The sequence below is a fragment of the Oncorhynchus tshawytscha genome, linkage group LG02, assembly GCF_018296145.1.
Source record: "Oncorhynchus tshawytscha isolate Ot180627B linkage group LG02, Otsh_v2.0, whole genome shotgun sequence".
In the NCBI taxonomy this organism is placed as follows: domain Eukaryota; kingdom Metazoa; phylum Chordata; class Actinopteri; order Salmoniformes; family Salmonidae; genus Oncorhynchus; species Oncorhynchus tshawytscha.
This window is the reverse complement of record NC_056430.1, coordinates 45,887,757-45,913,564: the sequence shown is the minus strand read 5'-3', so window position 1 is coordinate 45,913,564 and position 25,808 is coordinate 45,887,757. Positions and strand designations below refer to the sequence as shown.

Below are 25,808 nucleotides of genomic sequence, written 5' to 3'. Positions count from 1 at the left end.
AGTGAGTGGTTGGGCTGGCTGGGGAGATGGCGATTGTCAACTGTAGAAGACTCAGTAGAATGGGCAATGGCTTTTACCGTGCTACCTACAAGGTCACATTGCAGAGCTGCCATTAGACAAACAGATGTCTGATATATTCAGACTAATACTGTCTGCTGATAGGATCTCAGCGTAAACATGGCGACCAATGGACCAACTCTGCTCGGTCATCTGTCGGAATCTTTCACGATCAAATCTGGATACTCACTGTGGGTGTTGGTTCTGATCAAATCGAAATTGTACAGAATCAGAAATGAAGAGAAACCTACTGCAATGCTAATCATATTCAAACGAACACTCTACAAATATATTAAAGTTTAACTTATTGTTTTATCTATTTAGAATTGATTTAGAATGAATTATCTCTATGGTCAATTATAATGATGTTATTCATTTTAGTCTTCCTTAATTTGATCATTATTCGAATAAAATGTTTTGCATAAGCAAATACTTACCCCAACGTGCCTTTTTCAATAGACACGCTATGATACATTTGCATGCACACAGTCAAAGAAACACCCGGAAATAGTAGTGAACTCTCAAACTCAAATGCAGAGGGCTTTAATAGATGAAAGTATAAGGTACATACAAAAGTTCAAGTAACAAATGAGGTGTTTGTTTTAGCTTCACAGTTCAGATGTAACTGCATGCTCCCAACATCACCATGACCACAAGCACAGAGACAGTCTCTAAGCCAGGGCTGGGGTAAATTCCATTTCGATTTACATCCTGATATGACTGAATTCAATTGAAATGGAATTAACCCCAACCCTGCTCTAAGCCCTAGCTGGCCCTGTGTCCCTCTTCCTCACCTTCAGGTCCAACTGTTTGCTATAGTGGACATTATTTGCTCATAGAAACATTATTGGTATGTTCAGACAGCTCGTTTTAACACACTGTTGGTTTGCTCATGCAGGTAAAAGGTGTTAATATGGAGTTAAAAATGTGCCAAAAGCTTTTACGCACAACATTTTGGCAGTTATCTGACCCCATGTGTTTATCTAGTCTACACCTGAGTTGTAGAGATAAAAGGACGTTTAAAACCAACATGTGTGCTAACACAAGCTGTCCAGTAATGTGTTTGGGTTGTGGTATAGAGAGACATATGGATCAAACTGTATGGATTTGTCACTTTCCTGATATTTGTAGCCCACATACATTTTCATTTGATCATCTTTTGTTTCTTTTTTTTTCCTTCTTGGACTACGTTTTACAAACATGACATTTTCCCGAGACGGTTGTCATGGAGACGACACTTACATTTCACTACCAGCTGCCCCACCCTGTCTTTAGAGTTACATCATCAGAACAATATAAAAGTATTCCAACAGCTGCTGGTTGTTTTTTGGTTGAACATATCAAATAGGAAGAGTTTAAAAACACATGAGCATCAAATAAAGGTGCCTACATTGAGTCACAACATGTAGGGTCTTCATTGCATTGTACGGTTTGCAGAATGTCTACACCTGCCAGCCGAGTTTGACGACCTCTCACTTTCATTTCTGAAGTTGACCCCTTGACCCTGGGATTACCCATAATTACCAGGAAGTGGGAGTAGGGTTGTGTGTGTATTGTATGCATGTGTGTGAGAGAAAAAAAGTGAAATGTGTGACTGTTACTTCAAAATGTACATACAGCACGAACTCACGTTACTTTAGTAAACACATAGGGGACGGGGCTTTCACAGTGAGGGGGTGGGTTTACCAGGCGTGGGTGGTGACATGGAACAATGTCTCTATTTTTCTCAGGGGTGGTAGAATGGGGGCTGGGCTGGGTGGGGCGTAGCTTATGCAGGAAGGGGTAGAGCTACTTGGCATTGGCGGAGCCACTGAGCATCTTCCTGACGGCCTGGCAAATGGCTTCGCGGTCGATGCCGTAGATCTTGAGCAGCTCGTTGGGCTTGCCACTGCGCGGGACGTGGGCCACCGCCAGACGCTGCAGGGTGAAGCCCTGCTCATTCACCACCGCTGAGCATACTGCCTCCCCCAGGCCACCTGAGGAACAGCAACATTAAATGAAATACATGAGAGTGAGAAGGCTAAGGAAGCATCTCTGCAAAAGGATTGGGGTCAATCCAATTTCATTAAGTCAATTTTAAATGACAACAATCCTTCCCCCAGATCTGATACACTCCCCAGGAGTAATTTAGAATGACATTGAGCTCAAACAGCTTTTTCCCCCCTCTATTAGTAAAGCTTTTTGATTCCAGATGATAAACTGATCCTAGATCTGTGCCTGGAGATGTCTAGCGGAGGTCACTCATTGGTCTTGAGATCTTGAAGATGAAGCCATTGGTCTATATCTGTCGCCGTACACTCCCTCGCCATCTTTCCCCACCATATTCTCACCCTCTCCTTCTTTCACTCTCTCTTTTCTCTCCTGCTATCCCGACACTTAGAAAAAATGTGCTATCTTGAACCTAAATGGGTTCTTTGGTGGCCCCCATAGGAGAACACTTTGCATAACTATTTTTGGTTTCAGTTAGAACCCTTTTTGGTCCCAGGTATAATCATTTTTGGTTCCATGTAGAACCCTCTGTGGGGAAAGGGTTCTACATGGAACTGAAAAGGGTTCTCGTAGGGGGACAGCTGAATAACCCTTTTGGAACCATTTTTTTCTAAGAGTGCAGTCTCTCCCCCCTTAGGGGGAAAAGAGGGGGTTGCTACTGCTACACATCTTTGATCTAGGTCACAGAAGCCCCATCGGCACACGCTCCACTAAGGAAATCTGACAGCACTCTGCCTCCTGGCCTTCACACACTCACGCACGCATGCACACACAGACACACACACACACACAGACAGTCTTCCTCCTCAGCAAACAAAATGCACCAGAACAGAATATGTCTTGCCCACGCCCACTATGACAGCGCAAAACCTGCTATGCCTCTCAAGCTAATGAGAACATGCCACCGCATCATCTCTGAGCCAATGAGAGGTTACCGTCTGTATAAATAAACAATGCAGAAAAATGACAGGTTGCCAGGTTGCAATATATACGGCTAAATGACATACAATTATTCTTGAGTGCCAGATTCTGGTGTAGCAGAAAGGCTCCTGACCAAGCATACCTCTGGCAATAGGTTTGAGCCCCATCTTTATCATTTTCCTGTCTAACCCCTCTGTGTCTATCTCCTTCTCTAACTTCCTGGTGTTCTAGCAAAAAATAATACGTAAGGTCGGAACTCTGGTCGCAAAAAGCATACCTTCATAGTAGTGGTCCTCCACGGTGAGGATCCGGCCCCTGGTCTGGCGCGTGTGCTCAATGATGGTCTTGGAGTCCAGGGGTTTGATGGTGAATGGGTCGATCACCCTGATGAAGATCCTCTCTGGGAAAACAACAAGGTGGGAAACAGTGTTTATCAACAGTAGTGTATAGGATAGGAAACTCCAAAGGTTTTCCAGAAATCCTGGTTAGAATATTCCTGGAATCAGAAGGGAATAAGGAGAAAATCTAGAATACTCCATCCATTTATGGAAAGTTGCCGTAATTGTGAAACCCAAAGTAGTGTGTTTCAGTGGAGAAACGAGAACAAGATTCAAGCAACTATACAGAGAATGGCATTAAAACCTTCAAACAACGAGGTTGAGATATAGAGAGGGATATAACTTTATAAACAGGATAAGCTTGAACATATAATTGAGAAAGGCCAACACTTATATGATATAGAAGTTGTGCGCCAACACTAATGAACGGATTGGATTCAATAGCAAATTCATTAACGCATGTAGCCAATATTAGAGCATGCAGAAAAGAGAGAATGGCCACAGCCAGGAATCATCAAATCCCTATACAGTTCGGTTCTGGGTTCCAAGTCTTTCTTCAAATCTGGCTGTAGTTGTACTGTACCTTTCTTGAGCATCTCAGCTGCAGCCATGGCCTCATGTAGGGTGATCCCAGCTCCGATCACGGTCACCTTGTCCTCCGCACTCTGGTACACCACCTGAGATGGACCGGGATGAGTTAACAACAAGGTTTCAGCACATCTCATAAAGCTAGACTATTGGATGAGAGATTCATTGTTTATATTCCACTCAAAGACAACCCTCTCTGTGTTCATTTGAAGCCATTCAACCACTTGTACGGCATCCATAATAGGAACTCTTTCAGTTGTCAGACAATACTTCCTCAGTGAGGGAGTTCCTAATATGGATGCTGTAGAACTGATTAAACTAATCATCTAACTAATCAGCTCATGTCCGGAAGTAGGAGGAAACTTAAGTGGTTTATCCAAGGCTGTGATAGCCTGTGTGGTTAATGTAATATAGAAAAGAGTTCACCTTAGCCTGTCCAACATGGAAGTCCTCGTTGCTGCTGTAGATGATCGGGTTCTCGGGGTGGCTGGTTCTGATGTAGCAAACACCCTTAGAAAAGAGAATGGAATACTATGGTCATACATTTGAGGGTTTGAACACAAAGCATACCCTCTGGTGTTGGGGCAGGGGCGTAGGGAGATGCGTCAATGTTGGAGGGCCAATAACATTTGGTGTGAGGGGATAAGAACCAATAGCATTTTGGTGGGAGGGATTATGAGTACCTTTGTGCTGGCGGCCAGCTCCACTGCCTTCTCAATAGACACACCATCGCTGGGGTAGAAGATGGTTGCCATGGGGATGGCTCTAAACATGGCCAAGTCCTCTAGACCCATCTGAGACGGCCCGTCCTCTCCTGGAACACTCAAATAGATTAATTTCATTCCAAAATGTTGTAACGTAGAAAGAAAATACTATGTGTTGCTCTTTATTGAGATTTCCTGGTGCAAATCACATCCAGCCAAGACTCCAGGCAGGCTCAAGCAAAATATTTCAAATATGATTTCAACCCAATATAAAGCTAAAGGCTAGGTGGACTGACATGCAGGTGTATAAGACAGGCAGACAGACAAGAATGCGGACAATAGGACAGACGGACAGTAGGACAGACGGACGTAGAGAGAGTGGCATGCAGTGTACCTGAGGGACTAACAGAGGAGAGGGACATCAGGTCCCCTGGTGAAGGTGACAGCATCCAGGACAGACAGGGTCAGGGGGGGAGGGAGGTTAGGGGATCTCAGGGGGTGAAGGAGGTGAGGAGGAAAACACAGAAGTGGGGAAAAAGAAAGAGAGGAACTTGGATCAACCGCACAAGATGGACAGTCACGTTGGGAATTCAATACCATTTGAGGGTGCTTTGACTTGAGGAGCCAATAGAAAGAGTGAAGAGAGTGAGAGAGGGGGTAGAGTCACTGGAGAAAGAGTGGGGTTGTGTGACTAATGTTCCCTCAATTTTTTGGTGGCACAGAGCAAATTTACAGTTTTAGACAGTAGCCATTAGGCTATTGTGGCTATTTCAGCATAATGCAAGCCTACCAACAAAACAAATGGGGCAAATCCTATAACATTTTCACATGGAAATAGCTTTTGATTTCTATGATATAGCCTATGTGTGGTGTTCAATGCAGGCCTACATTGCATGAGACGTTTAAAAACATTTTTACATTATGAAGGGCTTGACATTCATGATTTTTTACTTGGTCTCTAACACCATGGGCCAAATAAATAAATGGCATTTTATTGTGTTGTATGATACAAGAAACCACTTTACAAAATAAAATGTATTATTATTACTATACAGAGAATTAGACAATGTAGGCTACCCCTCTGCATATTGGCTTATTTGCATATTCAAGCCTGTCTCAAAATACATTGCTCCTTTTTATTAAGACATAAGATTTTTACCTGACTAACAATGTAATTCTCCTTTGCGCTCTTGCTCTCCCTACAACAAAATCACAGACCAAATCTTGCAAAGTTGGATTTGTTTTGGTTTGTTGCATTGAAAAGGGGCTGATATAATGTTGATTCAATCACAGAAAAAACATTGATCTATAAAGTGAAAACTAACGGGGTGAACTCAGTGAAGTTCAATCTCTTGCGTCTCTGCGCAGCCTGGCATTTCTGGCAGTCCTGGAGGAGGTGCACGACCACGCACACAGGCAGTTAATAGGGAACATTCGTTGAGGTGACAGAGATGGAAGAGGATGTGAGACATCCCACTTGCTGCTTTTTTTCAGGTTCAATGAAAGTCAATTAACTAAGTAAACCAGACCCAGCTGCTATTGCGTTGTTGTTTATGTGAGACACACCCAGTTAAGCAGACAGGAACATAAGAGATTTTTTCAATGGTAAACGGCTTGAGTGAACTATCTTAATTTATCCACCATCTTTGGTGACAGGTTGCAGGTTGCAGTGTATGGGGGTGATGGTGGGTGGTTGTGGGAGTGGCGTGGAGTGGAGTGAGGATTTGGGAGTGTGCCCGGAGTTTGTTTGGGGGAGGGTCAGACAGACTCACCAATGGACAGGCCACAGTGGGAGCCACACAAATTGATGTTGCTCTCTGAGATGGCAGCCATGCGGAGCTGGTCGTAGGCCCGGGTGAAGAAGGAGGCCAGGGTGCTGGCGTACACAACGTTCCTCTCACGGGCAGCGCAGCCAGTGGCAACACTCACCTAGAGGGAAAATGAGAAGAGAGGAGTTACATCACACTATAACAGTGGCGGCTGGTGACTTTAGGGAGATTAGTTACTGAGAATAATGGATGGACATTATTTTAATGAAGCTGATGGCAGAACAATATTTCATCTTCCAAGTAACTCTCAATACATTTACAAGGTGTGCGTCCCAAATGGCACCCTATTCCTTATAAGGTGCAGTTATTATTTTGCGCACTATGTAGGGAATAGGGTGGCATTTAAGATGCAGACATAGATTCAGGAAGACCATCCTCCTCTTCTTCCCTGAATGAGCCTCATCCGGAGCTCGGCAGTAAAATCTAGTCCCTATCTATCCCCACAGGTACATGTAGTTCATCTCTATGGTGGTCCTGCAACTGCAGAGACATAGCATTGTAGGCTACTGTAGATAAATTAGCTTCAGCTGAAGGTGAGTGGAACCCAGAATCACATAGAACACTATTTATTCTATGACTTTATGTCCGCGCTACAGACAACTATATTGGTCTGCTAATACAGGACTATTAAAGGGCCAGTGCACTAGGTTTGTGAGAAAAACAATATATACACCTACTCATTCAAGGGTTTTTCTTTATTTTTTTATTATTTTTTTCTACATTGTATTACAATACTGAAGACATCAAAACTGTTAAATAACACATATGGAATCATGTAGTAACCAAAAAAGTGTGAAACAAATCAAAATAGATTTTATATAAGAGATTCTTCAAAGTAGCCACCCTTTGCCTTGATAACAGCTTTGCACTGTAACGTCTGCTTCCAACTCACACTCTCAAACACGTAGATCCCCTGAACGCAGCTCACTTTCCAGCCCACTTTCCAGCTCACACTCTCAAACACATAGATCCCCTGAACGCAGATCACTCTCCAGATCCCAATCACCTGAATTCTGATCACACAACTGTATGTCATTATCACACACTATTTAGTTCAGTTCTTTCCATACCATAATTGTGAGGAATAATTTGTTTTGTGACACACGTCTAGTCTGAGCTCTGTGTCCTCCCGTGTATGATAGTTTTTGCCTGCCTCACTAACGACGCCTTTTGCCTATTCCCTGCCTGTACTTTAGCCTATCAGATTTCCTGTTATCAACCTATTGCCTGATGTCCTGGACAAAGTTACTTGCCTTTTCCCTGCCTGTACTGTTGTCTTTTTGAACCCCCTGTGTATGAATTTCTGCCTGCCCCTGGACCCAGCTACCTGCCTCCTCCTGTGGTCCTTTAACAATAAACACCTGCGCTTGAAACCAGCTCTCCGTCTCCCATTGTGTTCATTACAGAATAACTCACCAAAAACGACAGATGGATTCAGCAGAGCTGCAGCTACGTCTAGCCCCCCCATATCCATGCCTAATAATTATGACGGCTGGTACTGTACAAGGATTTCTCATGCAGTGTAACCTGTACATAGACCATCAACCCACTGACTTCACCTCAGACAAAGACAGGGTGGACTTCATCATCTCCCTACTCACAGGCAAAGCTCTGGATTGAGTCACAGCCCTGTGGGCCGCTCAAAGTTCTGATCTGTCCTCTGAATTACGTTTCCACGCCCTCTTCAAGGAGGTGTTAGACCATTCCGTTTCAGGTTGTCACACCGGGGACCTGTTATGTGAGCTGCGACAGGGCTGTCGCTCCACCACTGAGTATGCCCTTGAGTTTCGCACCATGGCTGCCAGCAGAGGATGGAGTAAACCAGCACTCCTTACAGTCTACCGGAGGGGAATAAATCTGGAGTTACTGACCGAACTGGCCAGCAGAGATTTAACTGACCTAAACCAATATATCCAGATGTCCATATCCATTGGCAACCTACTGGTGGACCGCAGACCTATACAGTCGCCCATGGCCTATGAGTTTTCCACGCCCTTCTCTCGTCCACCACAGTCTAATAGCCCCGAACCCATGCAACTCAGCCGCAACCCTCTCACGCCTGCTGAGAGACATCGGAGGTTATGTGAAAACCTGTGCCTCTATTGTAGAGAGAGTAACCACCCCCCCCCACACACACACGTTTTTGAAAATTGCCAAAAGGCAGTTTGGTATCCCGACACATCTTTCTGGTAATGGGATCACTCAGTTTACGGAGGGACTAGTGGACTCGGGGGCCGCAGGTAATTTCATTGAAGAACAATTGGCACAACAGTTAAGACTCAAACTAATCCCTGTTAATCCTCCCTTTAGGATTAATGCACTGGTTGGACAACCTCTCGGAACAGGTCTTGTGACTCAAATGAACAACAGTATCACCCTTCAGATTGGCCTCCTTCACTCTGAGGTCATTCAGTTAATGGTATTATCTTTGCCTGAAGAATCCCTCATCCTTGGTCACCTCTGGCTAAGCCTTCATGACCCTGCCATCTCTTGACGGGGGGAACTGCTCTCATGGTCTCCCGCCTGTTTTGAGTACTGCTTCAATCTACCCTGTTGAGCCACCTCTATAGAATAATCGGAGTCTGCCATTCCAGCCCACATCCCACCTGTATATGCCCAGTTCCAGAGTGTCTTCAGCAAGACAAAGGCATCCATTCTGCCCCCCTCATCACACAGAGGACTGCATGATCAACCTCCTTCCTGGGGCATTGCCTCTTAAGGGTCAGATATATACCCTGTCCATCCCAGAGAACGAGGCTATGGACACCTATATAGAAGAGCCCCTCAACATGGGATTCACTGGTCCATCCACGTCTCCGGCTGCATCCAGTTTCTTCTTTGTGAAAAAGAATAGTAGTCTCCGTCCCTGCATAGATTACCGACCCCTCAATGACCTTACCATCAAGAATCGCTTCCCTCTGATTCCAGCCGCACTAGAACAAGTTGGACAGGCTACCATCTACTCTAAACTGGACCTACGTAGTGCTTACAACCTGGTCCGTATCCAAAGTGGGAATGAGTGGAAGACAGCATTCATCACCGCTAAGGGTCACTACGAATACCTGATTATGTCCTACGGTCTCACCAATGCGCCTGCAGTCTTCCAGTCCTTCATGAATGAAGTTTTCCAGGACATGATCAACCAATTCCCCATCATGTACGTTGACGATATCTTGATCTACTCTCATTCCATTGCAGAACACGTACAACATGTGCAACAGGTCCTCCATCAGCTACAGGACCACCATCTTTATGTCAAGGCTGAGAAGAGCACCATTCACGTTACTACGGTAACCTTCCTAGGTTTCGTGTTGACACCAGGAGGGATCAACATGGACGAAGACAAAGTCACGACCGTGCTTAACTGTCCCAAACCTACCATCGTAAAGGAACTACAACGTTTCCTAGGATTTTCCAACTACTACCGCCGGTTCATCCGAAACTGCAGCAACACAAACGCTCCTCTCTCAGCTCTCACCTGTCAAAAAACCCATATCCTCCAATGGACCGACACCGCCCTGCATTTGAGACCTTGAAACTCCTCTTCACCTCTGCACCATTAAGCTGGATATTGAAGAGTTGCGCCACTGGTTAGAGGGAGCTCATCACCCATTCCTTGTCCTTACCGACCACCGCAATTTGGAGTACTTGAGAAGTGCTACGAGGCTTAACCCCAGACAGGCTCGCTGGGCACTCTTCTTCACATGCTTCAACTTCACCATCAACTATCTGCCTGGCAAGAAAAGGCTGATTCCTTATCCCATCTATTTGACTCCCCTTCCTCTAACCCAAGCCAATCCTGCCTCCGTCTTGTGTCATGGGACCCATACACTGGGAAATCCAATCAGCTGTCAGAGATGCCCTACGCCACGACCCAGCTCCTCCCGACACCCCTGCAGGCAAGACCTACATTCTGGCGTCCGTCGGACCCCAACTAATGCAGTGTTGGCATACCTTACTGAGTTCTGGCCATCCCGGGATCACCCGGACCACAGAGCTACTGACACGCAGGTTCTGGTGGTCATCTCTAACAGCAGACGTTCGAGATTACATTCTTTCCTGTCCCGTCTGTGCATGGGCAAAGAGCCCTCGCCAACTACCTACCGTTGAGCTCGAGTATTTACCTACACCACACAGACCATGGACCCACATCGCCATGGATTTCCTCACTGATCTGCCAGACTCGGGCTTCACGACTATTTTTGTTGTAGTGGACCGGTTCTCCAAGATGTGCCGACTCATCCCCCTTCCGCATCTACCTAATGCCATGGAAATGGCTGAGTGCATGTTCCAACAGGTGTTTTGTCTGTGTGGGATCCCGGAAGACATCGTTTCAGATCGGTGATACCAGTTCATCTCCAGGGTGTGGCGAGCCTTCTGCGACCTACTGGGGGTCTCAATCAGCCTATCCTCCGGATACCATCCCCAAACCAATGGGCATACAGAACGCCTGAATCAGGAAATAGGGAAGGACCTTAGCCAACACTGCACCCACCAACCACACGAGTGCAGTCGCTATCTAGCCGGGGCCGAATAAGCACAGAACTCCCTGGTGCATTCCTCACTCCATCTCACTCTTTTTCAGTGTGTCCTCAGATATCAACCCCCCATGTTTTGGGAGACCGCACATCGGCACCTCCATCAATCTTGAAGGAGTTCCCACATATGCTGAGCACTTGTTGGCTGCTTTTCCTTCACTCTGCGGTCCAACTAATCCCAAACCATCTCAATTGGGTTGAGGTCGGGTGATTGTGGAGGCCAGGTCATCTAATGCAGCACTCCATCACTCTCCTTCTTGGTCAAATAGCACTTACACAGCCTGGAGGTGTGTTTTGGGTCATTGTCCTGTTGAAAAACAAATGATAGTCCCACTAAGCGCAAATCAGATGGGATGGCGTATCGCTGCACAATGCTGTGGTAGCCATGTTTAAGTGTGCCTTGAATTCTAACTAAATCACAGACAGTGTCACCAGTAAAGCACCACCACACCATCACACCTCCTCCATGCTTCACGGTGGTAACCACACATGCAGAGATCATCCGTTCACCTACTTTGCATCTCACAAAGACACGGTGGTTGGAACCATAAATCTCCAATTTGGACTCAGCAGACAGGACAGATTTCCACCCGTCTAATGTCCATTGCTCATGTTTCTTTGCCCAAGCAAGCATCCTCTTCTTATTAGTGTCCTTTAGTAGTGGTTTCTTTGCAGCAATTCTACAATGATGGACTGATTCACAGTCTCATCTGAACAGTTTATGTTGAGATGTTGCTGTTACGGGCGACAGGTAGACTAGTGGTTAGAGCGTTGGGCCAGTAACCGAAAAGTTGCTAGATCTAATCCCTGAGCTGACAAGGTAAAAATCTGTTGTTCTGCCCCTGAACAAGGCAGTTAACCCACTGTTCCAAGGCTGTCATTGTAAATAAGAATTTGTTCTTAACTGACTTGCCTAGTAAATAAACTTGAACTCTGTGAGCATTTATTTGGGCTGCAATTTCTGATGTTGGTAACTGTAATGAACTTATCCTCTGCAGCAGATATAACTCTACGTCTTCCTTTCTTGTAGCGGTCCTCATGAGAGCCAGTTTCATCATAGCGCTTGATGGGTTTTGCGACTGCACTTGACATTTTCCGCAATGATTGACCTTCATGTCTTAAAGTAGCGATGGTGTCACGAGTCCGACCGAGGGTGGCTTCCCTTCCCGGTCGGGTGGCGCTCGGCGGTCGTCGTCACCGGCCTATTAGCTGCCACTGATTGTCTTTCCTCCCCCTCCTTGTATGTTTATTGGTAGCACCTGTTTGTGATGATTAGTTGGGCTTCTTTAAACAGCCGGCCCGCCTGTTTGTTGTGCAGGATTTATTATTGTAACCTTCGGCTCTGTAGAGAGGAACGTGTTTGTTCCTGGTCGTGTATTTCAGTTGTAAATTTTTTCATTCCCCGTGTTTGGGGCCGTTATTATTGTGAGCACCCTGTGGTGCGTTGGTGCATTGAAGAGCACAGCATTGCACTCTCTGTCTCCTGCGTCTGACTCCACACTCACGACACCCGGAGCATTACAGATGGACTGTCATTTCTCTTGGCTTATTTGAGCTGTTCTTGCCATAATGTGGACTTGGTCTTTTACCAAATAAGGCTATCTTCTGTATACCACCTCTACCTTGTCACAAGACAAATGATTGGCTCAAACGCATTAAGAAGGAAATAAATTCCACAAATTAACTTTTAACAAGCACATTTGTTAATTGAAATGCATTCCATGTGACTACCTCATGAAGCTGTTTGAGAGAATGCCAAGAGTGTGCAAAGCTGTCAAAGGCAAAGGGTGGCTACTCAAAAATAAAACATATTTTGTTTTTGTTTAACACATTTTTAGTTACTTTATGATTCCATATGTGTTATTTCATAGTTTTGATGTCTTCACTATTATTCTACAATGTAGAACATAGTAAAAATAAAGAAAAACCCTTGAATGAGTAGGTGTGTCCAAACTTTTGACTGGTACTGTATATACACTGAACAAAAATATGGCAAAATGCAACAATTTCAAGATTTTCCTGAGTTATTTAAGTTCATATACGAAAATCAGTTAATTTAAATGATCTCATTAGGCCCTAATCCATGGATTTCACATGAATGGGCAGGGGCACAGTCATTGGTGGGCTTGGGAGGGCATAGGCCCACCCACTGGGGAGCAAGGCCCAGCCAATCAGAGTAAGTTTTTCGCCACAAAAGGGCTTTATTACAGACAGAAATACTCCTCAGTTTCACCAGTTGTCTGGGTGGCTGGTCTCAGACGATCCCGCAGGTGAAGAAGCCGGATGTGGAGGTCCTGGGCTGGCGTGGTTACATGGTAGAGATAACTAACAGCTTCACAATGCTCAAAGTGATTTTCAACGTCTGTTTTTAGTTTTTTCTACCAATAGGTTCTCTCCTTCGTGAGGCATTTGAAAACCCCCTTGGTATGTGTGGTTGAATCTGTGTTTGAAATTCACTGTTCGACTGAGGGACCTTACAGATAATTGTATGTGTGAGGTACAGGGATGAGGTAGGTATTCAAAAATCATGTTAACACTATTATTGCACACAGAGTGAGTCCATGCAACTTAACATGTGACTTGGTAAGCAAATTTTTACTCCTGAACTATTTCGACTTTCCATAACAAAGTGCTTGAATACTTATGAACTCAAGACATTTCAGCTTTTCATGTTTCATTCATTAGTAAACAGTTTGAAAAACATAATTCAACATTTACATTATGGGCTGTGTGTGTAGGCAAGTGACAAAAATATCTATGTTTAATCCATTTTAAAATCAGGCTTTAACACAACACAATGTGGACAATGGGTACGTATGCTTTCTAAAGGCACTGTATACCTTGTGAAAAGTGCCATGTGACTGCAAAAGAGACAGGTTGAAATGTCAATTGTCGTCAAACAAATGGGACGTTTGATTGAAATACAGGACCAATCTGTTTGGTAAATGAGTAGTGTTTTCATTTGTTAATAAAGTGTGGCGCGTGATGGTTTGGTTGCGAGATGTGGGATAAAGTGCCAAAAGGCAGACATGTGGTCACCCTAGACGGGAAAAAATACAAAGGGGTTAAGTGAGGTCTCCACGGGGACAATGAATGCTGAGCGAATCACAATCAAAATGAGGGGTCATGCCTCCCAGAAACCCAGACCTACGCTATGTAAAAGTCAGTGAGAATTCAGTCAGTCCAAAAGCACACGAGTTTATGGTACCATATGGGAGGAATCAGCGGCGTGCTTCTCTCTCACAAGTTGTCATTTCCTGTTTCATATCTCAAAAGCCCTCCCCGATCCCCCTGCTCTTCTCTTCACCGTGGCTGTCTAAACCTCTGAGTTGCCATTGGACTCGTTCCTATTCCATATCAGTACCCAATAGAAGTACTATTATCCAATTTCCTTCTACCCCACATCTAACCTGGACAAAGAGGATAGCGCTCTTGCCATTGACATGATCATTATTCTCTTTCTTTGTGTGTCTCTGTCTCTTTCTCTCTTTCCTTGTGTGTCTCAGTCTCTTTCTCTCTATGTGATTGTTTGAACAGCAGATTGCCCCTTTAATGTCGTATTCAAAGACGCATGACTCCAATGATGACATGAGTAACTGATAATCAACGAGGGACAATGCCTTCTATGGAAAACAATGAGCGACGTGGAAGGTGTGTTCCACAACGTGCTAGCGGAGTGGAAATGACGTTCACAGAGTTGCATTATCTTCCATGAAACGCATAGAGCCCGAGTTGATTATCCCTTCTATACTATGCCAAGGCTATAATTTAAAACATTTGCTGCTGGAAATGTGTTCATTTGCAGGTAGAAATGTGTTCAACATCCACTGAAGCAGCTAGCAAGTTTACTAGATAGCTACAGCAGTTGCCTTGGTAACCAAACAAACAGACTTGCTAGTTTCACTAACCAAACCATCAGTCCTAGCTTGCTATTATGAGAATCGAATTCAACAATGCCAATAATGTTTTCAATTCAACTTTTTCATTCAAAAGCAGCTCAAACGTAGAACATGTAAGAAATAACTATAGCCATTGAATTCTACCTTGCTGATATACCGTGCATTATTTAAGCAATAAGGCCTGAGGGGGATGTGGTATATGGCCAACATACCACGGCTAAGGGCTGTTCTTAAGCAAGGCGCAACGCAGAGTGCCTGCATACAGCCCTTAGCCGTGGTATATTGGCCATATGTCACAAACCCCCTAGGTGCCTTATCGCTATTATAAACTGGTTACCAACATAATTAGAGCAGTAAAAATACATGTTTTGTCATACCCGTGGTATATGGTCTGATATATCCCACGGCTGTCAGCCAATCAACACTCAGAGCTCGAACCATCCAGTTTATAAAGGGAAATAATGCATGCTCTAGAATGCACTTCAAGCAAATCCGAAACGAGTATTCAACCATGCTATACATAATGCAGTCATAAATAAGTCATAACATGAACAGCAGTACCTCTGATTTTCTCATTATTCTCTTATCAATATTAACGATTCCGCATTAAACAATCTGTCTGTCTCATTTGAAACTGCCATTCTAGCTTTATTAGGCACAATCATCTTTATAACAATGGTATATCAGCCAGCAAGCCAGCAAGCCAGCTAGTCAGCCAGGCAGTGAGGCTGTCAGTAAGTCAGCCAGGCAGTCTGTCAGCCATCCATTCAGTCAGTCAGTCTGGGGCAGCAGGTAGCCTAGTGGTTAGAGCGTTGGGCCAGTAACCGAAAGGTTGCTAGATTAAATCCCCGAGCTGACAAGGTAAAAATCTGTTGTTCTGCCCCTGAACAAGGCAGTTAACCCACTGTTCCTAGGCCGTCATTGTAAATAAGAATTTGTTTTTAACTGACTTGCCTAGTTAAATAAAATGAATAATAAATAAAAAGTCAGTCATTGAGTTAGCCAGTCAACCAGGCAGCCAATTAGTCAGTCAGTCAGCCAGCCAACCATCCATCCGGTCAGTCAGTCAGTCACCCAACCAGTCAGTAAGACAGTCAGATCAGCCAGACAGCCACACCCACCGTCCTCACACTGATTCATATTTCACTTCACAGCTCAGCATAACTGTCATAACGGCTGTTCATCAAACACAGCCCTGACCTGAACAGGCTGCCAGGCTGCCAGGCTGCTGCTGCAGGAGGAACCAGCAGCAGCACAGTAATACAGCCAGGCCTGAATGACAACTCTCCCAAAATGTTAATCTAAAGTCAGATTGCAATGAGAGGATAGGAATAGAGGGTAGGTAGCCTAGCAGTTAGAGTGCTGGGCCTGTAACGGAAAGGTCACTGGTTCAAATCCTCAAGATGACAAACCAGTCAGCTGTGCGGAGGGTGGAAGCATGGTGGATGGAGAAAGCGTGGTGAGGCATTGGAGGAGGAAGCACAGCGGAGGGAGAATGTAGGAGAGAGGATGCTTGGCATGGTGTATTGTAAGTGGGTCATGTCTCTCTCTCCAGCGTTACATTATGGATGGACCAACATCCATTATTCATCAGGCCAACCTCTGTAACACTGAGAGAGAGAAGTTTTTATTCAGCTAATCAGACCTGAGAGAGGGGGAATTCGCTCAACGAGTCAGTGGTCTGAACAGAAGTAAAGAGGCATTTTGTTATAGCGAATCACCATCAGCAAAATTAGTGACAGGCAGAGCAAGGGTTCAAATACTATTTGAGATCATTTCAAATACTTTATCTGTGCTTGATTGAGCTTGTCTAGCTTTAATGGGCCAATAGATTTGTCCAGAAACTGTAAAGCCCCACCATTTGGCACTTCAAACAGGCTAGAGAAAAAATGCTCAAAGTATCTTAAAGATTTCAAATAGTATTTGAACCCAGGTCTAGGGACAGGGCATTCGGTTGAGCATCAGCGAGAGAGGCAGAGGAGAGAGGACAGCTAAGCTGAACCACGAAATGCTGCTGCAATGTTTGAACAATGCTGAATAGATTTTTTTTAAACAAAAAGTATAATTTAGAAGTCATTTTAAAACAGGTTGGCTTTTAAAAGCTTGGTTTAGTTAGAAAGAGTGTTGTCTGGGTTTATAGAATGGTCATAATTGGCTCATAGAGTGGTCCTTCCCAATCCTGACTACATATACAGTACCAGTCAAAAGTTTGGACACACCTACTCATTCCGGGGTTTTTACTATTTTCTACATTGTAGAATAATAGTGAAGACATCCAAACTATGAAATAACACATATGGAATCATGTAGTAACCAAAAAAGTGTTAAGCAAATCAAAATATATCTTATATTTGAGATTCTTCAAAGTAACCACACTTTGCCTTGATGACAGCTTTGTACACTCTTGGCATTCTCTTAACCAGCTTCATGAGGTAGTCACCTGGAATGCATTTCAATTAACAGGTGTGCTTTGTTAAAAGTTAATTTGTCAAATTTCTTTCCTTTCCTTCTAATGACCAAGACCATATTATGGCAAAAACAGCTCAAATAAGCAAATAGAAACAGCAGTCTATCATTACTTTAAGACATGAAGGTCAGGCAATCCGCAAACTGTAAAGAGCTTTGAAAGTTACTTCAAGTAACTGGCTCTCATGAGGACCACAACAGGAAAGGAAGACCCAGAGTTACCTCTGCTGCAGAGGATAAGTTCTTTAGAGTTACCAGCCTCAGAAATTGCAGCCCAAATAAATGCCTCACAGAGTTCAAGTAACAGACACATCTCAACATCAGTGTGAATCAGGCCTTTATGGTCAAATTTCTGCACAAATAAGAAGAAGAGACTTGGGACAAGAAACACGAGCAATGGACATTCGACTGGTAGAAATATGTCCTTTGGTCTCATGAGTCCAAATGTAAGATTTTTGGTTCCAACCGCCGTGTCTTTGTGAGACGCAGAGTAGGTGAACAGTTGATCTCCGCAAGTGTGATTCCCACCATGAAGCATGGAGGAGAAGGTGTGTTGGTGTGGGGGTGCTTTGCTGGTGACACTGTCAGTGATTTGTTTCGAATTCAAGGCACACTTAACCAGCATGGCTACAACAGCATTCTGCAGTGATAAGCCATCCCATCTGATTGGCGCTTAGTGGGACTATCATTTGTTTTTCAACATGACAATGACCCAACACACATCCAGGCTGTGTGAGGGCTATTTGACCAAGAAGGAGAGTTATGGAGGGCTGCATCAGATGGCTGCATCCACAATCACCTGACTTCAACCCAATTGAGATGGTTTGGGATTAATTAGACCGCAGAGTGAAGGAAAAGCAGCCAACAAGTGCTCCGCATATGTGAGAACTCCTTCAAGATGATTGGAAAAGCATTCCAGGTTAAGCTGGTTTAGAGAATGCCAAGAATGTGCAAAGCTGTCATCAAGGCAAAGGGTGGCTACTTTGAAGAATCGCAAATATAAAATAGATTTTGATTTGTTTAACACTTTTTTGATTACTACATGATTCCATATGTGTTATTTAATAGTTTTGATGTCTTCAGTAGAAAAACCCTTGAATGATTAGGTGTGTCCAACCTTTTGACTGGTACTGTATGTGATAAAGAGAAAATCAAGAAAAACTCAATAGGGTTAGGGTCTGAGTAAGGGTTAGGGTTAGGGTTAATTTCATACCATGTTCTGCTGCGCAATGTAGCACTCAACAAAGCGGTTCGGGTGTTCGTTCTTGAAGATCTCTGAGTAAGTGAAGTTGTTGGTGTCTCCATCCAGGACCACCACGCGCTCATTATAACGGCCCAACTTAGCCAGGGCCATGCCATAGGCCTTCCTGGTGGAAATCTGTTGAGAAATACAACCAGTCAATCAACAAATCAACGATTCAATCAACCAGTCAGTCATTAATAAGTACATTTTTCCGCCTGTTTGTATCATTAGTAGTCAATCTAAGGTGTGAGTGACTGCTTCTATTATGATATAATGTTTGCGACTATAGGGTGAGCCCCAGTGGAGTCCAAATTCCTGGGATAATTTGTACAACCACATATGCACAGTATATGGTGAGATGCATGTGAGATGCATGTACTGTATGTTACCTTCTCTCCCTGCTTGTAGGCGGGTGCGCTGGGCATGCGGACGTTGCGCAGGCTGACTGGTGGGGCATCCTCTACGGGCGTGGTGGGGTACAGGCGCTTGCTGCTGTTCATGATGCGTGCCTGCAGATCCTTCACGACTCCCTCAGCCATGTCCTTGGACAGGGGCTTGGCATGCCAGCCCATCTTATCTTCCACAGCTGGTAAATGCAGACAGACATAATATTAGAATGCACACATGCTGTATACACAGCGGTGGTGTAAAGTACTTTAAGTAAAAATACTTTAAAGTAGTACTTAAGTTGTTTTGGGGGGGTATCTGTAGTACTTTACCATTTGTATTTTTGACTACTTTTACTTTTACTTCACTACATTCCAAATATTGTACAAATTACTCCATACATTTTCCTTGTCAGCCAAAGTACTCATAGTCTAATTCAAGCACTTATCAACCGAACATCCCTGGTCATCCCTAATGCCTCTGATCTGGCAGACTCACTAAACACACATGCTTCATTTTAAATGATGTCTGAATGTTGGAGTGTGCCTGTGGCTTTCCGTAAATTAACAATACAAGAAAATGGTGCCATCTGGATGCTAAATATAAGGAATTTAAAATGTATTATACTTTAATCTTTGATATCTAAGTATATTTTAAACCATTAAACCAACCAACTATTTTAGACTTTTCCTCAAGTAGAATTTTACTGGGTGACTTTTACTTTTACTTGAGTCATTTTCTATTAAGGTATTTTTACTTTTACTCAAGTACTGTATGACAGTTGGGTACTTTTTCCACCACTGATACACAGTAACATTTGAATGGATATTTAGGCCCAGGGGTTTTAGGCTGACGATGTGATCTCCTGATGGGGAAAACCCCCAGACCTGGAGTCAGGTCACATGGTCAGGAAAAATCAATGGCCCAACACCTTATATACTTTACACACCATACTGAGAGGTTAGCCCATTAACAGGTATGAGTGATAGGATGTAGCCAATAGCCATACGAGGGTGAGAGTACCTGGGATTCCCTTGCCCTTGGTGGTCTTGGCGATAATGGCAGTGGGCTGGTGACGAGCCTGGCTCAGAGCCTTACACAGCTCCTCCACACTGTGCCCATCCACGATGATGGCATGCCAACTGTAGACAGCAACACTCACGTCAGAAAACCCATTTCACATATGGAAAAGGCATTCACACACTTTCTCTTTCTCATACACTCATGAACAAACAATTCCACATATGCCCACTAATGTTGACATGTGCCTTCACACATTCATAGACTTTCTCTCGCTGTCATTACATTGGCAAAGAGGATCTCTACCTCTCTTACTCACTCTGTCCTTCTCACTCGTGAACCCACTTTCACGCACGCACACACACACACACACACACACACACACACACACACACACTCACCCAAAGGCCTCGCAGCGTTTCTGGTACTTCTCCACATGGTGCTGCAGGGGCGCTGGGTCGGTCTGGCCCAGGCGGTTGATATCCAAGATGGCCACCAGGTTGTCCAGCTGGTAGTAAGAGGCAAAGGACATGGCTTCCCACACTGCCCCCTCAGACAGCTCCCCATCCCCCAGAAGGCAGAACACATGGTAGCTTGGCAAGAGAGAGGGATGGGGGGGTGAGACAGGGTGTGTGTGTGTGTGTGTGTGTGTGTGTGTGTGTGTGTGTGTGTGTGTGTGTGTGCCGTGTGTGCGCATATGCGCGTGTATACACTCTTAGAATGTTTTTTTACAAAAGGGTTCTTCAGCTGTCCCCATAGGAGAACCCTTTTATGGGTTTCGTGTAGAACCCTTTTGGATTCCATTGAGAACCCTCTGTGGAAAAGGTTATACATGGAACTGAAAATTGTTCTACCTGGAACCAAAAAGGGTTCTTCAAAGGGTTCTCCTGTGGGGACAGCCGAAGGACCCTTTTAGGTTCTAGATAGTACCTTTTTTAAACAGTGTAGATTCAAGAAGTGGTAAAATCAAATTATCATTCTACCCAACACCAAATAGTGCTCTATGAAACCTTTCAAGTCAAATTCATCCATTTCCCCTGAAATGACAGAACGGATTGAACGCCCCCTGGGAATTGTGAAAGCCCTCTCCCACAACGGGAAATTGGTAACCTTTACCTCTCCCTTTATCCCACTTACTGCATTCCCTCACATCTACGCTGACCGAGGCTTCTAGCCACACAGACTCCTTTGAACAAAGCAAATGCTCATATTTTAATCAAATGGCCTGATAATCTGCTTATGTCATCATTTTCAACCACCACCCACACAAAATCCTCCTCTAGCACAAATCTATCCAGGGCAGGGCATATTTTCAGGACTGGCAATATCCACATTCCACATATCAGAGATCCGCATTCCTCATTCTGAGACAAAACCTGAATTAGACTGGGGAATGTGAGTCTGATTTTGAACAATAGACTGAGTGATGAATACTAATGTAAAGTCTGAATTGGATTCTGAGACAGAATCTGTCTGGATGGTAAAAATAACTGAGTTGTGGCTGCAGGGGCTGTGGTTATTAGAGCAGAAGAATCGTAAGAGCAGAGCATGCAGATACTGCACACCCAGAGGACCTTAGAAAACCTCACAGTGCCCTAAAGAACTCTAAAATAGCTCACTATGCTCTAAAGAGCTGTAAAATATCTCACTATGCTCTAAGAAGCTCTAAAATACCTCACTATGCTCTAAAGAGCATTAAAATACATCACTATTCTCTAAAGAGCTCTAAAATACCTCACTATGCTCTAAAGAGCTCTAAAATAACACACTGTGCTCTAAAGAGCTCTAAAATACATCACTATGCGCTAAGAGTTCTAAAATACCTCATTATGTATTTGAGTCCATACTTAACACTTCAGAATTCAGAGTCCTGCAAAGACCACAAATCTGTGTGTGAATGTGTGTGAACTCCTACCTGGACTTGTCAAAGTACTTCCCGGTGTAGGCCATCCCACAGGCTACACCCAGACCCTGGCCCAGAGAGCCAGTGACCACATCCACAAACTGTTGCTTCTGAAACTCCAACACATACACAGGAACAGGACTGTTACTATCACCACAGAGAGCAAGGATGTGTTGAGTAGGTTATAAAACGTTAAGCTATTATTATAGGTTACAAGTTATCAACGTTCAGTGAGGTACTACCTGAACTTGTCCAAGAAGAGCACACATTTCCATTTTCAGTTTTGCTACGGTGCTAACTGCTAGGCTATTAAAGGTGAGGCGTAGGTTAACTGTCAGGCTATTAAAGGTGAGGTGTACGCTAACCTTTATGTTAGCAAAGGTGATGTGTAGTAGTTATCACTCACAGGTGTGGGGTGTCCCTCCAGGTTGGACTCCACCTGGCACAGAGAGAGCAGCTCACTCTCCTTCAGGAAACCAGTCTCTGTCCACATGGAGTACAGGGCCGGTGCAGAATGACCCTAAGGAGAGGAAAACCCATGTTACTCTAATACAACCCAAGACATAACCACGTAACTCTTTCACGACCAGGGAGTGTAAAATACACTGCTTCTTATGACTGTTGCCATATCACATGACCATTGCACACCAGCTGTAACACAAGTGTATCACGGAAGCAGATCCTGACCGTTATGTGACCTTTACCCAACCAAAACAGTGGAGGTGAGCTGGAGGATCTCACAACATGGATCTGACAACAACAGTAATAGAACGCAACAATAGTGTTCTATTTCATTCCAATAGTCTCACCTTCGACAGGATGAAGCGGTCATTGTTGATGTTCTTGGGGTCCTCTGCGCGGTACTTCATTGTGTTGAAGAACAGAACAGACATGATCTCTGCAACGCTGCAGCATGATGTGGGATATCTGGGAGACAAGGAGTACACGCTTAGGAAAAAGGGTTCCAAAAGGGTTCTTTGGTTGTCGCCATAGGAAAAACCTGTTTGGTTCCAGGTAGAACTCTTTGGGTTCCATGTAGAACCGTCTGTGGAAAAAGTTCTACATGGAACCAAGAGTTCTACCTGGAATCAAAAGGGTTCTACCTGGATCCAAAAAGGGTTATTCAAAGGGTTTTCCTTTTGGACCGTTTTAGGTTATAGATAGCATGTCTTTTCTAAGAGTGTATGAGCAGGGAGGGATGTTACTGACAGGTGTTCACATAGCAGACAGACTCATAGACACACACACACGCTCATACACACGCACGCACGCACACACGCACACACACACAGACACAGAGAACAGAAATATCACTTTACAATCTCAAAATCACTCCGAATTCAATCAGAGTCTAACTGGATTTTAAGTGGCACAGTCTAAATTCTGAACTCGCCAAAGAATTCTATGGCACCATGGGGAAACATGGGTAATAATAATTAGAGTGGAATAGTTCATCCAAAATACTGATGAGGGGGCCATGCTCAAACCGAGATGCCCCATTGGCTCCCTCTTTTTCCCAATTACAGTGATGTCAACATCCAAGGGGTACGTTGATGGGCGACTGGGGAGAAATGTAGACCATTTTGGAAATAGCACGAATCAGACAGTTAGTCAATCAGTCAGAGGGCGCCATTTGGAATCACATTCATCACCGGGCTTATAACCTTATGGTCGTCACTAGTTACCTAAGCCACAAGGTCATTTCTACAATTTATCTTCTTAAAATGGGATTTGAACCCTAACCTTAACCCTAATGCCTAACCCTAACCCTAATGCCTAACCCTAACCTTAACCCTAATGCCTAACCCTAACCTTAACCCTAATGCCTAACCCTAACCCTAATGCCTAACCCTAACCTTAACCCTAATGCCTAACCCTAACCTTAACCCTAATGCCTAACCCTAACCTTAACCCTAATGCCTAACCTTAACCCTAATGCTTAACCCTAACCCTAATGCCTAACCCTAACCTTAACCCTAATGCCTAACCCTAACCTTAACCCTAATGCCTAACCCTAACCTTAACCCTAATGCCTAACCCTAACCTAAAAATAAGACCAAAAAGCATTTATTTTATGTACATTTTTACGCCATAGCAAATTTTGACTTTGTATCTAGTGGAAACCTTTGTAACATTTAGCTCCCATTTCCAGTCAGCGATTTAAGTAAGATGCTCTGAAAATGTAACAAAACTTAGAAATTCTGGCAAGGACCCTACCCTAAATTGGTAGAGGGGTTTTTCTCCAATCACCAATCGCATGGCAGTTGCTTATTGTCTAGGCTTACGCACTTAGTCTATTTGTGGATGGTTTGTGTATAGGCTACGGTCGAATGATGGAGCCATGATGGAATTCATGGATGCTGGAGTTTGTGTTTGAGCAATAAATGATTATTGATAGCCTTTCTCAAATAAACGTGTGATTTCTTCACAAATATCACAATGAAATATGTTCTTTACGTAATTACCCAACGTGCGCACTTGTTTGTGCATGGGCTCTCTATTTAATACAATAATTACACTCTAGCCTAATAATAAACTTCAATTGGGTGTTCACACTAAGAGTAATTGCGGAGTAATTATTAATAATATTTAATGACCAATATTCCCCCCCATCTAAATCAACGAAGATGGCGGAGCGCACATCCCAGCCAGGGTTATCTCCATGCGCTTTGTCTCGTGCCAACAACTGACGCGCAAGCTCCGAGGGCTCCTCCATCGCTTACCTGCCTGCGGTCAGACAAATGAAGACGCGCTATACTTTTCCCCAGATACAGGAGTTAATTTCAGACACTACAGCAAAATGTATCCTTTCATGTTGTTCACAATGGAACATTTTCTAATATCGAAAAAAAACGAAATTTATCTCATGTTGAGCCACAATGGCCATACGTCAATCTTGCTCAATAGAATAAACAAAATAATCCGTAAATTGTTCAAGAATACAGCGTTCTACAATCAAACTATATAAACAGATTACCCAACTACAAGCTACTGTATGTCTATATAAAAATCAATACATACAGATGTTGACGAAAATATAAACTTTTTATGTTATTGTTACGGATAGTCTTTATCGTTTTGATCTGCATCACATATGTGTAGTGACTCACAGCATCAGACGGTAACAGCCCCCCTTAAGAACCATGTCCCATTGCTGACACAAAAAAAGCAACATTTTGTAAAAAATGTGATATGTGGATGATGGTCCCGCTTAGACAAAACAAACTATGAAGGGAAATAAGCGGCTACAGTCTACCCCAGGGGTCTAGTTACCCCAGTTACCCTACATTTCGTCTTCAACTCAGTTACATTTTTCCATAGCTCACAGGAGAACAAAAAGAAAACATGCTGTTCCATTTTGTATTCTACATGGGTGTGCATGAAGGAGTCTTTATACACTCTTCCCTAGATTTACGACTGTGTGTATGTGTGTGTGTGTGTGTCTGTGTCAGTTTGAGTTAAAGGGTCTTACCCGCTGCCGGCAGCAGTGGTAGCCTTGATGCAGTTTATTCGGAGGCGGTTAGCAATGTTCCTGAGTGCCTGCACCGTCTGCTGGTCGGGTTTGTGGTAGTCCTCCATGAAGGCAAAATGTCTAAGCACCAAAATGCACCAGGAAAGTGAACGAGACTGCACAGAGGCTGTGTGTGACTGAGGGTTGGCAGAGGGAGCCCTGCTTGTGTATATGCGTGGCAGAGAGAAGAGGTGGAGAAAGGGGGAGAGGCAGGATTTATCCCTGGCACGTATACACAGGAGGAGGAGGATGGGACTAGCGATGTGGGTCGGGTCTGAGTACAGAGGTCAAATCGCACTCTATGCTGGCTAGGACTGCATGCGAGTGTGCAAGGAGTGTGTTAGGGGTGTGTGTGTGTCTGAGAAAGAAAGAGAGAGAGAGAGAGAGAGAGAGAAAGGGGGGTCTGCCCACAGAA

General features: G+C 44.1%; 2 protein-coding genes across 13 annotated transcripts in view; one reads left to right on the top strand and one right to left on the bottom strand.

Moving 5' to 3' along the window:
* Nucleotides 1–25,808, top strand: part of LOC112244872 (nuclear pore complex protein DDB_G0274915) — a 710,200-nt gene that overhangs the window by 361,989 nt on the left and 322,403 nt on the right. The window lies entirely within an intron of this gene.
* LOC112244849 (transketolase-like) lies at nt 572–25,673 on the bottom strand. 2 transcript variants are annotated; one of them, XM_024412675.1, is made up of 14 exons: nt 25,355–25,673; nt 22,692–22,809; nt 22,289–22,402; nt 21,895–22,007; nt 20,381–20,572; nt 19,983–20,101; nt 18,962–19,158; nt 18,543–18,707; nt 6,370–6,526; nt 4,577–4,707; nt 4,320–4,403; nt 3,889–3,982; nt 3,245–3,367; nt 572–2,033 (listed from the first exon to the last, which is right to left on the bottom strand). In XM_024412675.1, exons 1-14 carry the CDS (start codon nt 25,459–25,461, stop codon nt 1,846–1,848), a joined length of 1,902 nt encoding a protein of 633 aa, XP_024268443.1. In that variant the 5' UTR covers nt 25,462–25,673; the 3' UTR covers nt 572–1,845. The 2 variants fall into 2 exon arrangements, with proteins under 2 accessions (XP_024268443.1, XP_024268445.1); XM_024412677.1 differs by having other exon boundaries at nt 21,895–21,992.